The sequence below is a fragment of the Sinohyriopsis cumingii genome, chromosome 7, assembly GCF_028554795.1.
Source record: "Sinohyriopsis cumingii isolate HCF-2022 chromosome 7, ASM2855479v2, whole genome shotgun sequence".
Classification (NCBI taxonomy): Eukaryota; Metazoa; Mollusca; class Bivalvia; order Unionida; family Unionidae; genus Sinohyriopsis; species Sinohyriopsis cumingii.
Window position 1 is genome coordinate 138323961 of NC_142967.1, and position 15751 is coordinate 138339711.

At 34.3% G+C, this 15751-nt stretch overlaps 1 protein-coding gene across 4 annotated transcripts in view; it reads right to left on the minus strand.

Moving 5' to 3' along the window:
* Window positions 1-15751, minus strand: part of LOC149796227 (oxysterol-binding protein-related protein 11-like) — a 133993-nt gene that overhangs the window by 35587 nt on the left and 82655 nt on the right. For all 4 annotated transcript variants that reach the window (XR_016422508.1, XM_089966186.1, XM_089966187.1 and 1 more), the window contains one exon: window positions 10979-11089. Coding sequence is in view for 3 of the 4 variants with exons in the window: in XM_089966186.1 (XP_089822312.1) it covers window positions 10979-11089 (111 nt within the window). In the remaining variant the exon portion in view is untranslated. The remainder of the gene's footprint in view (window positions 1-10978; window positions 11090-15751) is intronic.

A 15751-nucleotide genomic window follows, 5' to 3' on the forward strand; every position in this document is an offset into this window, starting at 1 on the left:
GGGGGATGGCCATACAGTTTAGTGACATTTCATAAAGCAGTTTATTAGGAGAAGAATTTATCTAATGACAGACTAATAAAAGGACAAATGGACAGACAAAAAAGAAGCAAAAAATATATCCATTACTTTTATTTTAAAAGCATGGGAACAATAAGCACATTGTGTGCACAGGTAGAAACATCTGAAAAAGGTGACAGAATACTGTACTTTTTGCTCTTAACTGTAACTGCATAATGATGGCTGTTGACACCAACCCCTTTACCGCATAACAACTCTTTTAATACCAAACCCTTTAACTTCATGAGGCCTTATTATGTCTTTCGTAATAGATCTGATTAAGACACCCAATGCTACCGAAATGAAGTCTATATATCCCATACCTATCACTTATAGGAATGAGAAAATGAATATAGAAAGTAAATCTCAAGCAAGTCATTAGTTTAACTGCTATATTAAAGCAATTGTGCAGTTCAATCTATACTCACCTGTTGCATGTAACATTGTGTCTGCTACTTGTCTACAAGTGCATTGCATCCCTCAGTTGCAACAGAAGTCATTTGCAATTCTGAATAGTACAGACAAATAATTTTTGATAATATACACAGGAAAATGTCATCATCTGAACCAGTCCTATTAACTGTTTTCAAGGTTTCTCCGAAACACAGGAAGATCAGTGCAAACTTTGATCTGTTAAACAAAGTTATTTGCTAAAACTAACTTACTGACAGGTGTTCACTGCTTAAGTTTATATCTATCATTTCAGCTGAAAGAAATGTCTAAGAATCACAGATTTCTATTTAAAAAAGGATTCTTTATATTTATAAAAATTTACTTACTAAATGATAAATGTACATTCTTTATTTATTTTCTTAGTGGTGTGTGACCGTTGCAACTATTTCTTTTCTATAACGAAATCTTTGTACGGCAGTACATCAGCTTTTAATAATCCCTTTCACCTCTGTACTGCAACTAAATAGAAATAAGGGATGTGACTCTAATGCCCTCTTATCTGCCCTTTCTATCATCCCTCCCCCGGGGCCCCGAGTGGCCGAGTGGTCTAAAGCGCTCTCCGTTACTGATCACTGCCATCTCATCTCTGTCTGCGTAGGTTCAAGTCTCGGATTCAGCCAATGTGGGTATGTGAGAAAGCTTGCCAGTAGCTTCTCGAGGGTCGGTGGTTCTTTCCGGGTTTTTCCTGGGTTCTTCCTCCACTATTAATACTGGCCGCCATGTATAGCCTATCTTGTGCTGAAAAATGGCGTTAAACCCTACAACAACAACAACATCCCTCCCCCACAGCCCAAGTCACTGTAATGTCTACTTCAAACGGTTACCGCACTACAGTAATATATTTTGTTTAATATATATATTGCTCATATGAGTGGAAGCTTGCTTATTCATTGTTTCTGACATTCTAAATTTTGTTACCAAAACTGTTGCTAATTGGTTGAATAATCCTTATACCAGTATGCCATTTTTGTTATCTTTGAATTTGCCAAACAAGCTACTTTTGAAAAAAGGTAGGCCCTCTTGCACACCCTTTTGAAATTTAATTTTTTTAAAATAATTTTATTATTTAAACTGAGTTTTCCATTTAAATAAACCATCTTGTTTTTCATTCTAATCTGAAAGGAAATGCTTTCCACTGCCCATGTCAATATATATATATACTAATGATGAAAAATGTATGAGTGGTATATCATTGATACAGCGTACATACTGTACATATATTTATATCACATACAAATACATGTATTTGCCGCTTTGAACTGAGTTAAGATTTACTACAAGCAGCTGTGTACTGACCAAGTGAATGAACTCCTCACATCCCCCGAGTGGTTCCACTATCAAATAGTTCTATACCTTTATGGCTATTCACAATCACCTTTGCATATTGATAAGTTGATTCATTTCTTTTTTAGTTTCTTTTTTTCTTCACAATGATTGAATCAATATAATAAACACTTACGATTTAATCATGAAAGATGGTTTCAATGATAAAAGTAGAGCACTACAAACACTTGGTTAGCTACGCCATTCACATGAACACTTATCCATTCACGTACCGGTGCATGAAATTAATGTGAAATAGAAACTAAGCGAAATGACTAACCAACAACAGATAATTAAAATATTTTAATATATTTACAGTTGATCTAAGTCATTATTCTGCGTTAGTAACACTACCACTGACCATAAACTCTCTCTCTCTATCTCTCTCTCTCTCTCTGGTCGGTTTGACCTTAAAACTCTTCCCCCCCCCTTCTCTCATCCTTTGGTCAGTTTGACTTAACTTTTACCATCATTCATAAGCAGAGAGTCATCATGGGATGACACAAACAAAATCCTCTACGATCATCATTTCATAGATTACAGCCGGTATCTTGCTATGATGAGAGAGAGAGAGAGAGAGAGACAGAGAGCAGCCTATAGACATTTTCATATTTAATTAATAATAATCAGTTTTTAGAACATTATGTTTAAGAAACAACAACAACAAAACATTAAATACATTACAGTATGTGTTATACATAACTGGGAAATTTACCGTATAATGTCAAGATGGTTTGCAACTTTGTATATCATTGATAAACACTGTAGATAAATCCCAAGGAAAGTGTACAAATATAGTTATGATGAACCATATTCTTGTGGGTTACTTGGTTTAACTTCTATTTCAAGGTTTTAATCCAGCTCAAATTATATTTCTCTCTTACTCCACATTTCTGCATGACAGGGGAGGGGGGAACAGAAAGCAGAAAAGATTGTGATATGTGATACCATAATAAATTAATGTAGAAAATGGGGATTATTAATATATTTTATTGTTATTTTCATATGTCAATAATGATTAATGTGTGGAACTTGATAACTGATCTAGAATCAACTGTCTGCGTTTATATATGCAATTATTGCGCCATGGGCGGATCACAATACGATTTGTATATCAAATTACTTTACACCTACACTTTAAATGCCATGTAATTTGTAATGTATGTGGTGTGTGTGTGTGTGTGTGTATATATATATATATATATATATATATATATATAGACACACACACTCACAACTGACACATTCTTTCTTTCTTTTTGATAACTAATGGTTCTTCTTCTATAAATCCAAAAGCCAAAGAGTAAGTATATGGTTGCTTACTGTCTGAGTATATTCTCTGACACACGAACATTAAAAATGTGCTACAAAACACACTACACAGACTTCCTAAGATAACTGTCAAACCTACCATAATTTTCTATTAAATTTATAGCGGTCTCTTTGCCAAAATGTACTTATTTGTACCAAGGTAGTTTATACCCAAAACATTTTTTTATTCTGACCTTTTTATTCACATTACATGTACTTTAAATATGCCAATTTATACACTTATATGCTCTGTTAATCACTACTATTAATGAATGGATTTTAGAACTCGTGTTACGTGCTTAGGCTCTCATAAAAAGAGTGAAGACAGCAAGCTTTGTAAAATTTAATTAATAATTTATTTCCCAAGAAAATCAAGGTAAAAATGAGGAAAAGAACTTATGGTTTTAAGAATCAAATCCAAAAATAATGCAAGAATTGAAAATCAGAAGTCCTAGTAATAAAATTCTCTAATGAATTTGAGTTCGAGTCCTGATGAAATCCAAAATGGAAGGTGATGATGTATACTGTAGCCAGTATAGTACTGACACGTCAACAGTTCTTTGTTAAACTACAGAAAATAATATTCTGGTGTTTGTATTCTGAATAAAATTTCAATAAATGTCTTTGTCCAAGAATTCTGTATGAGTACTAAAATATTCCTAGGGAAAAGAATTAATAATTCCATAAAATAGAAAATCAACTCAAACTAGTCACAACAAAACACCTTTCAGTGTCAAAGGTAAAAAGCCCAACTGACTAACTTCTCTATAGAAAAAGGTTATACACTAACTTAAGATGAAAAACAGAATCCCATATGAGGGTCACATGATCACTTTCTAGAACAAGATCAAAGCTTCAAATGATTAACATCACATACTCCCAGTCAGCCTCTATTTCACTCTATCAATCCCACAATAAATTTTTTTTTAAAAAAAGTTGTTTACTCCAACTCTTACTAAATCTGAACCAAGGCCAGGAAATAGGTCAGCATTAAGATACAAAATTCTAATATTAGGGGTTTTAAAAAAAGTCAGGTCAAACTAATTTCTGGAAAATGTCGAATTCCAGCAAACAAAATCACATTACAATAGCATGTAATGGAATAATTTTATTTTTAAACGAACAAAAAAAACCAATTAAATTATATCAAATATAAATTAAATATACATAACACTTGGGTTGTACAGCTTTCTGAAAAATGTAGTACAGATGCATTTAAGTGGTTTATACATAACAGATTTGGTACAAGACAGAAAGCTTGACAAATACTTAAGGAAAGATGCAATGGAATGGCATGCTTTAAGTGTGTTGGCTTAAGAATACAAATTACTTCTATGGAGCTGATGGCTTGATGTACATCATACATCATTTCTGCAGAAGAATGTGTGTGTGATTTGGATTTTTAACCTAGCTTTACAAACATTTCAGTCATAACGCTATGATGTCTGCAGTGTGGCAGCTTATAGTGATGTCTAGCATTGGGGCATCATGCTGCAAACATGCATGATGTTCCACCCCCTCACATTATCCTGACACCAGGCCAACTAGTCCTAACATTAACCTCTTAATGTTGAGTGCCTAGTGAGGCAGCTGTTAGTACCATATTTATAAGTCTTTGGTATGACTCGGCTGGGGTTAGGACCCATGACCTCCTGCATCCTAGGCGGACACTCTAACCACAAGGTCACCCGTGCAGTCATTTGTACAGAGGAAAGAACAATAGATCTGAAAGAGGAGTAAACCTGGATTTTCAGTTAAGTTCAATGAATTTATATTTGTGTTCTATACTTAAAATTAAGGTCTGTTTGCTTCCATTATACTAGACAATATGTCCATAATTATAATTCCCACTCATTTAAAGATTGCAAGAACATGAAAATCTATATACATTTCAAAGCTGATACCAGTTTCTTTTGATAAAATTCTGATCTTACAGTATAAAAGCCAGGTTCATCATCAGTAATCATTGTATATTACATCATCAGTAATCATTGTATATTACATCACCAGTAGTCATCATTGTATATTACATCATCAGTAGTCATCATTGTATATTACATCATCAGTACCCATCATTGTATATTACATCATCAGTAGTCATCATTGTATATTGCATCATCAGTAGCCATCATTGTACATTACATCAGTAGTCACCATCGTATATTACATCATCAGTAGTCATCATTGTATATTACATCATCAGTAGCCATCATTGTATATTATATCATCAGTAGTCATCATTGTATATTACATCATCAGTAGTCATCATTGTATATTGCATCAGTAGTCATCATTGTATATTACATCATCATTGTATATTACATCATCAGTAGTCATCATTATATATTACATCATCAGTAGCCATCATTGTATATCACATCATCAGTAGTCATCATTGTATATTACATCAGAAGTCATCATTGTATATTACATCATCAGTAGTCATCATTGTATATTACATCATCAGTAGTCACCATTGTATATTACATCATTAGTAGTCATCAGTGTATATTACATCATCAGTAGCCATCATTGTATATTACATCAGTAGTCATCATTGTATATTACATCATCAGTAGTCATCACTGTATATTGCATCAGTAGTCATCATTGTATATTACATCATCGTTGTATATTACATCATCAGTAGTCATCATTATATATTATTACATCAGTAGCCATCATTGTATATCACATCATCAGTAGTCATCATTGCATATTACATCAGAAGTCATCATTGTATATTACATCATCAGTAGTCATCATTATATATTATTACATCAGTAGCCATCATTGTATATTACATCATCAGTAATCATCATTGTACATTACATCAGAAGTCATCACTGTATATTACATCATCATTGTATATTACATCATCAGTAGTCATCATTATATATTATTACATCAGTAGCCATCATTGTATATCACATCATCAGTAGTCATCATTGTACATTACATCAGTAGCCATCATTGTATATTACATCATCAGTAGTCATCATTGTACATTACATCAGAAGTCATCACTGTATATTACATCATCACTGTATATTACATCATCAGTAGTCATCATTATACATTATTACATCAGTAGCCATCATTGTATATCACATCATCAGTAGTCATCATTGTACATTGCATCAGTAGTCATCATTGTATATTACATCATCACTGTATATTACATCATCAGTAGTCATCATTATATATTATTACATCATCAGTAGCCATCATTGTATATCACATCATCAGTAGTCATCATTGTATATTACATCAGAAGTCATCATTGTATATTACATCATCAGTAGTCATCATATTACATCAGTAGTCATTACTGTATATTACATGTGTCTCGATGAAAATAGATCAGTATCTATATACCATATATACTCACTTATATTTCAACCATTTTTGTACTGAAAATTTTATTCATACAGAAATGGGGTCATCTTACAAGTGTGGCATATACAAAATGTCGTCAATCTAGGGGTCATTTCAGATTGCTAAATATCTGCAGTACAAAAAATACTGCCAATTCGAATATTTTTCCATTTTTCATGCCTCTATTCCCATTTAGAAATGTATATATGGTATGCACTGTGTTTATCCATTTCTTAATGGGATTCACTGCACCAGGGTCTCCAACTCAAACGACCCTGAGAGCTGCATGAGGGCATTTTCAATGGCTCAAGGGTGGCACCCCCTTTCTTATCTCTCATGCCACCTTGTGATCATGATCATTCTGAAGGCCACAGAATATGGCTGGGCGGGTAGCATGTTTGAGACCCCTGCATTACACCGTTCTTGCATTACAAGTTATTTGGGTTTTAATAATTTGAAAATATTACATGTAAATTAAATACAACACACCACAAAGTGAAGTGTCCATTAATGTTGTTTACTTGAGTGTTTTCAAGCAAGTATATTGATTCCATTTTCATGCAAGTACTAACATCCTGTATTTGCATTGATACTTTTTTTGCTGTATAACCACTGTGCTTGAAGCAATGAAAGATTTAGAACATGTTGTATTTTCCTTTTCCATAAATTTAGATTTAATTCCAAAGTGACATTACCCAAGTTTTCTGCCTATGCTGTTTGCCCTTGGCTTGTAAAGGAAGCACTCACTTTGTTTTTAATTTTACAATCCTTCTGATTGATCAGAGAATTTAGTGCATGCACTGGTTCAGTGTCAAGTTCTACAGCTTCTGGTGAATATTTAGCCTTAATACCTTCGCTTGTTTTCCAATGTGACAACTCTCTGACAGAATTGCAAGTTTAATATTTTGCTCAGTGCCAAATAACGGAGACTTATTATTTGAATTCCCTGTGATCTTGGCACAAATCTGACATGTGTTCACTTGCAGCCTTTAACAGACTGAACATAGTGTGTGATCAAAGTGTTACTTACAGAGTTCAGTCTCTGCATATATGAACCTGCATCTGACAACAAAGCCGAGGAAACTTGTTGGGCGATATTTATCTTGATAATGTGCAATGACTAGTCGACGAAAGAGGATTTTACAACTTTATCAATGGTGATGAATTCTTGGACTTTGTATCAGATGAAATTAGATCTGATATAGGATATTATGAATCACAAAGATGTGGACTTAACTTTCACTGTTTATTTGAAGATGCATTAAACTAACATATTATGGGATACTGTTAATTGGATCATTCAGAATTATTTTTCTACTGGTAGGTAACCTCTAACTGAGTTCAGGAATTTATCATATAAATGGATTTAAAATGTCAAGCATGGTGGACTTAAATGGATTTAATTAGAACAAAGTGCAAGTTGTTAATATATTTGTGAGTCCATCCATCCAGGTGGGCTTGTTTGTTTTAACAAATATAATTCAAAATAACTGATGACAAGTCACCCTTCAGACAGACATGACTTGCAAACAACACTCCACCTTATAGAAGGGTCAAAGAGAAATAGGCTTTCTGTGGCCTTAAATAAGGGGTTGGGGGTTGGAGGATCAGTCTATTAGCAAGTACATATGGTACATGCCTATGTAAACAAATATGCAGAAGACTGATTATACTACTTTTTCATCTTTTTATGAATCGTTTGTCATTCCTCAGCTTTCTTTAAATTTCTTTTGAACCTGAGCATAGGCAGTCATATGAACTCAACCAAAAGTTTTCAACTTTAGTGATATGTTATAAAATCAGCTTTAATATCTTAATATTAACTGTTACCATGGTAACCAAGCTATTTTAAATCAATTTTAACAAATTCAACAATAGAACAAAATACTCTTTTATATTTGAAAAGTTTAAGACATATCTGCCAACCTGAGTACAAAAATACTGAATTTGAGGAACAAATACTGATTTTTAAAATTTTAATGCATATGTAACTATTTACAATGTATACAACTATCAGCAAAGTAGGACAGTACCTTCCTTAATCATTTAATGTCAAAGATGCATGTGTTGCACTCTTGCACCTTCTGAATGGGCACCCAGTTCCATTCTTGTACCCATTTAGAAGGTGCAAGAGTGCAACACACACTCAGATATAGGCTGTTTATACGAGCCTTTTCCACGCCTCATTTAAAAAAAAATCATGATCAATTCCAATATACCATCTTTCACTGATGATCTCAATTCTATGATTTTCTTACTGAACTGTTTTTGTTTTTCTTTCCACACGAGTAATCCTTTGCGATTTGACTGTCTGGAAAACGTGTGCAACATAAATCTCCAGCAACACTAGTAACTGAACAATGAAGGTTCATTTCTAGAAGAAATTTAATAAACTGAATTTCAATCAAATTACATCAAGGTTATCTCGGGTTTTTATATGTGTCGTAAGTTTAGTCCAAGTTGTTGATGATGAAGCAGCAAGCTGATGTTTATTGGCTTTATCATGCTCTTGTAAATCATGGGTGCCTCCATGCCCAATAACAAAATCACATTACACAATTTGCAAAACATAAAGTTTTCTCCTTTACTAGATGGTTTCACAAATCTAAACAAGAGGGCACAATTATCCTTCCAGTTGTTTTCTTGTCGTTCCTGGAGAAAATTCTGAATATTCTGCTTTCCTATTCAACACGATTAAATGTTGAATATTACAAAGATGAGATACAGTGATAGCGACAATTGTTTGCGAAATCTAATATGGTGGATAAAGACAAGCATGGGTAGCTTCAATTTCAAATGAACCAATCATATTTTAGAACTGTATAACTATATACATGCAATCTATCAGGATGTAACTGAGTGTCTGTTCTAAACTGAAAATTGCAAGGAAATATTTGGTTATTTTTTTAAATTAACAAACATATTTTTGCACAAAAAATATAAACCTGTATTCAGGTCCAAAATACAGGACAAATTTGGAAAAGAATGGGACACTTGGCAGCTATGGTTTAAGACCATGTGTGTGTGTGTGTGTGATTTGGATTTTTAACGTAGCTTTAACAATGTTTCAGTCATATCACTACGATGTCTACAGATATGTAGCATGATGTCCCACCCAGTCAAATTATCCTGACACCAGGCCGACCAGTCCTAACACTAACCTCCTTGTTTAAGACCATCTGAATATACAAAAGAATAATATAAACATAGAATATACAGCCAAACTTTATTATTTTTAATTATTCAATCTTAGCATGTGACTGAAAAAAAAACAACCAGTTATGCCTATTTCTAATGCAACTTAAGCCAAATAATTAGAAAATCTTTTGTTTCTCAATCACAAATTATGAACTTTCAAAGCATAACTGATGGATCAAGAAAGTAGAACATTATAAATGAATACTGAAAAAAATGTACTTTTGTCACTGGCTGCCATGGCAACCAGCAACATCATATTCATAGTAAAGGTAAAAACAAGCATACCCAATACCCATCCAGTGTCCTCAACAAATTTCTCTCTACTGAAAATTCTTACTGCACAAGAAGTAAATACAAAATGATGCCACATTACTGATTTCAAGGATAAATATTGTACAAATTATGCAGCCCAGAAAGATGTGCAGTAAATGGTTCATTTAAACCTAGTAGTATTGTATTATTATATCACATCGATCTAAAGTAATTGAGTAATGTAATCTGCTTAACCTAAGAAACAAAAACAATTCACTTCTGAGCAAAACGAGAACATTATAAATGTTCAACAACCTGACCCCAACTCAATGCCTGTGAAAAGTCCACAGCGGTCAGTGTTATTAGATGTCTGTATATGTAAACATTGTACATCTTTTGCTTTCACAATACTGCAATCACAAATTTCTGGATATTATATAAATGAAAACTTAGATCATACGAGATAAAAAAAGATGTCAATTGTTTCCTTCTTATGATGAACATTTCATCATCATTGTTGGGTACATTATACATTACTGTTTTACTCTGAAAATCATCAACATGTAAAATATTTTTGCAAAGTTTTAGCAAAGATGGTCTTCTTCAAGGATAAGACCATTTAGACATTGCACCACATTTTCAATGTGGGCCCCTAGGATTATCCAATGTTAATTCCATTTTGATTTTTCATCCTATTTTCAAGATGGACATCCTGGGCTTGTCCAATGATAACTGCACTTGGACTTTTCATGACACTGTCAAATTGGACCACCTGGTTTTAGCATGGAAGACATACTGTGGTTTCACTCTATTTCATGTGGTAGACCCTTTCACCACTTGCATATGATTTTTTATTTTTATGTTTCATCTTCAATGACAGGTCTTTGAAGTTGCTTGCACACATTTTTATGAATCTTCAGTTGTGCAACCGACTCTTTCAGTACACATGTATATTCAGTTTTAATAAAGCTTTCTTATTACCTGAATTTTGGTTAGCAACACTTACCTTTTCCAATCATAACTACTCCTATTGACATGCCCATGAATTTGGATTTGGTCCATATTGAAGCATTTACACAAACATTCTTTTCTGGACATTCAAAGTAGAAGGCTGACACTGAAAAATTTAATGAAAGAGAAAATCAATCGACTTTGTTTTCCACATAATTAATGAAAAAGTGTAAAAGATAAACTAAAAGATAAAAGTCCACTTAACCATACCCCACCCTTTCTTTGGTGGAAGGACGTTAGTGAGCTCATGAAGAAGTATTTACAAAGCTGTACGTGTTTCTGCCAATAGTGCATAAGAAACTGTCTTAAACAAAAAAGACAATGACGGAGGGCTGGAAGGAAGAATGGACATGGATTCATGTACATGGTAAATTAATGGTTTGTCTATGAATCGATGAGATCCTATGAGATTCTACAATATGACCGTCATAAAACATACATAATTAATACTTATGCTGCAGCTCAAGTGATACGATCAACAGCTCTCATTCACAATTACTCATGATGTAGCAAGAGTGAGATGAACAAGAGCTTTCAATCACATGACTACATATGCTGCAGCTAGAGTCAGGTGATCAAATGCTCCCATTCACACAACTACTTGTACAGTGCGACCCTGCTATAACATGGTAGTTGGGAGCCATAGAACCCAACCGTGTTATAGACCGAACCATGTTATAAGCAACCAGGTCAGTTAGCTCAAGAAAATGGTGCATTAATAAATGCGGCTGGTAAAATATGTGCTTCATTGGCGCAGTTACCATCTTAAATCGATGCATATTAAATGAGAAATACATCTGTAGTGAAAACAGAGAAGGCACATATAATAGTTTACTTTATTTGGAGAACCATGAATTGGTACATATACCTGAATACTGTTTATATATACATGTCTAATGTATAGCATGAATAGAGTATCAACACCGTGTACTTAACTGCAAATCTCATCATATATATTGAATCCACAATACAAGTGATTCCATCGAAAATATGCACACACACAGATTGAAAATATTCAATAATTTTGTCACAGGTCATATTGGTCTGAATTCAGTGGAGAAACATAGCACAATCACATAATGAATGATGAGGCACATTTATATTTCAGTACGTCCCAAGTTGGTAAAAGTTAGTTTGCATTCTAAGCCGCTGTTGGTAGCATTCATAAGCATAAACATTTTCCCTGCAAAAAGGAAATTTTCACTGCACAGTTAAAGTGTTCCAGTTATGCTGGAAAATATAAACTAACTCAGATTCCATTACTTTTTTAAAAATTTGGTACTGACTTCCTTTGATGAAAAGTTCTTTGTTTTTATTGAAGATTGTAGTCAGCTTTCTTTGATGAAGGGTGCATGCATTATTCAAGTCACCGTTGAAGGACAGCTTTGGAGAACCAAACAAATATTTCTTATTGTGAAGGCAACATCAAATAAATGTATTCCATGACTGAGATTGATTTTTTTTCCATTTGCTTAGTACATTTTCATAACAATTAGTGCTTCAAAGGTAATCTGTTTCCTTTTAAAATTCAGCAAACTATTTTATCTGGGTACATTATTAAAAAGGAACTGACATTTGTTTGGTCTATTCTAGCTACTGTTCCTCCCTGCTTATTGCATAAACCAATTAGTAAGACGTGGGATTTTTTTATTATTAAATATCTGTGGTAGCAGCGTGATGCTGCTTTCCACGCATGCATCAGAAATTTAACAAAGGGTCAACAGATGATAGAGACACGGGTGTTCTAGTCTCATTATAAGGATTATTACAGAAAATGTGGACCACTCCGGTGGCCTAGTGGTTAGAGCGTCCGCCTCGGATGCGGGAGGTCGTGGGTTCGATCCCCGACCGAGTCATACCAGAGACTTACAAAAATGGTACTAACAGCTGCCTCGCTTGGCGTTCAGCATTAAGGGGTTAGTGTTAGGACTGGTCGGCCTGATGTCAGGATAATGTGACTGGGTGGGACATCATGCTACATGTCTGCGGAATGATGCCCCAGTGCTAGACATCACTATGAACTGGCACACTGCAGACATCGTAGCGATATGACTGAAAAATTGTTAAAGCTATGTTAAAAATCAAAATCACATCACATCACAGAAAATGTGAGTGTTCTGAGGGATTTAATTCTGAGTGAAAAGAAGAGGAATTTTACTTACCATCCACATACAAATGTCAGTCTTTGTAAATATATTAATTACAAGCAAGCAGCCAAAAATGCAACAAAAGATAGATTACGAGATAATGCTTCATCCAGTTGATTTCCGTTAGCAGAAATGTCAACAACAAAAAAGCAGATATCTCACAACATACAGGACTCATGCTAGATGTCAACATAAGTGGATAATGATACAATGCACTGTTAAGTATTTGTTTATGTAACAACAGATAAATTTCAGTGCATTTTATATCCAGTTTGCAGCTTCCTTTCATGGGACCTCTGAATTTCTCCACTCCAAACCAACAGTTGTACATACAAGTTTAAACAGCCAACAATGTCACCAATAAAAAAAAAAATCACCAGATAGTATACTTTGCTGCCAATTTAATCCACATAATTAATGAGAAAGTGTAAAAGATAAACTAAAAGATAAAAGTCCACTTAACCAAACCCCACCCTTTCTCTGGTTGATGGGTGTTGTTGTTGTTATTGGGTTTAACGCCATTTTTCAGCACACAATAGGCTATACATGGCGGCCAGTATTAATGGTGGAGGAAGAGCCGGGAAAACCATGGGAAGAGCCACCAACCCACAAGAAGCTACTGGCAAGCTTTCTGACATACTCACACTGGCCGAATTCATTGACACGAACCCATGCAGACAGAGGTGAGATGGCAGTGATCCGCAATGGAGAGTGCTTTAGACGTCTCGGCCACTCGGGGCCCTGGTGGAAGGGTGTTAGTGAGCTCATGAAGAAGCATTTACAAAGCTGTACGAGTTTCTGCCAATAGTGCATGAAAAACTGTCTTAAACAAAAAAGACAATGATGGAGGGCTGGAAGGAAGAATGATCATTTATTCATGTACATGGTAAATTAATGGTTTGTTTATGAATCGATGAGATCCTATGAGATTCTACAATATGACCGTCATAAAACATATATGACTACTACTAATGCTGCAGCTGGAGTGATATGATCAACAGCTCTAATTCACAATTACTCATGATCCAGCAAGAGTGAGATGAACAGGTGCTTTCAATCACATGACTACATATGCTGCAGCTAAAGTCAGGTGATCAAATGCTCCCATTCACACAACTACTTGTACAGTGCGACCCCGCTATAACATGGCCATATTATAGACCTAACCATGTTATAAGCAACCAAGTCAGTTAGCTCAAGAAAATGATGCATGTACCCCCCCAAAAATGGGGGGGGGGGGGGATAGCAATAAATGTGGGTGGTAAAATACGTACTTCATTGGCGCAGTTACCATCTTAAATCGATGCATATTAAATGAGAATACACCTGTAGTGAAAACAGAGAAGGCACATATAATAGTTTACTTTATTTGGAGAACCATGAATTGGTTCATATACCTGAATACTGTTTATATATACATGTCTAATGTATAGCATGAATAGAGTATCAACACCGTGTACTTACCTGCAAATCTCATCATATATATTGAATCCACAATACAAGTGATTCCATCGAAAATATGCACACAAATATTGAAAATATTCAATAATTTTGTCACAGGTCATATTGGTCTTAATTCAGTGGAAAAACAAAGCACAATCATGTAATGAATGATGAGGCACATTTATATTTCAGTATGTCCCAAGTTGGTAAAAGTTAGTTTGCATTCTAAGCCACTGTTGGTAGCGTTCATAGGCATAAACATTTTCACTGCAAAATGGAAACTTTCACAGTTAAAGTGTTCCAGTTATGCTGGAATACATAAACTAACTCAGATTCCATTACTTTTTTAAAAATTTGGTACTGACTTCCTTTGATGAAAAGTTCTTTGTTTTTTTTGAAGATTGTGGTCGGCTTTCTTTGATGAAGGGTGCATGCGTTATTCAAGTCACCGTTGAAGGACAGCTTTGGAGAACCAAACAAATGGTCATTTCTTATTGTGGAGGCAACATCAAATAAATGTATTCCATGTCTGAGATTGATTTTGTTCCATTTGCTTAGTACATTTTCATAACAATTAGTGCTTCAAAGTTAATTTGTTTCCTTTGAAATTTCAGCAAACTATTTTATCTGGGTACATTTTTAAAAAGGAATAGGCCATCGTTTGGTCTATTCTAGCTACTGCTCCTCCCTGCCTATTGCATAAACCAATTAGTAAGACACGGGATTTTTTTTTAAACATCTGTCATAGCAGCGTGATGTAGCCTTCCATGGATGCATCAGAAATTTAACAAAGGGTCAACAGATGACAGAGACACATGTGTTCTAGTCTCATTATAAGGATTATTACAGAAAATGTGGGTGTTCTGAGGGATTTAATTCTGAGTGAAAAGAAGAGGAATTTTACTTACCATCCACATACAAATGTCAGTCTTTGTAAATATATTAATTACAAGCAAGCAGCCAAAAATGCAACAAAAGACAGATTAAGAGATAATGCTTCATCCAGTTGATTTCCGTTAGCAGAAATGTCAATAACAAAAAAGCGGATATCTCACAACATACAGTACTCATGCTAGATGTCAACATAAGTGGATAATGATATAACAATGCACTGTTAAGATGGTTTGTCAATATGGAAAAAGTATTTGTTTATGTAACAACAGATCAATTTCAGTACA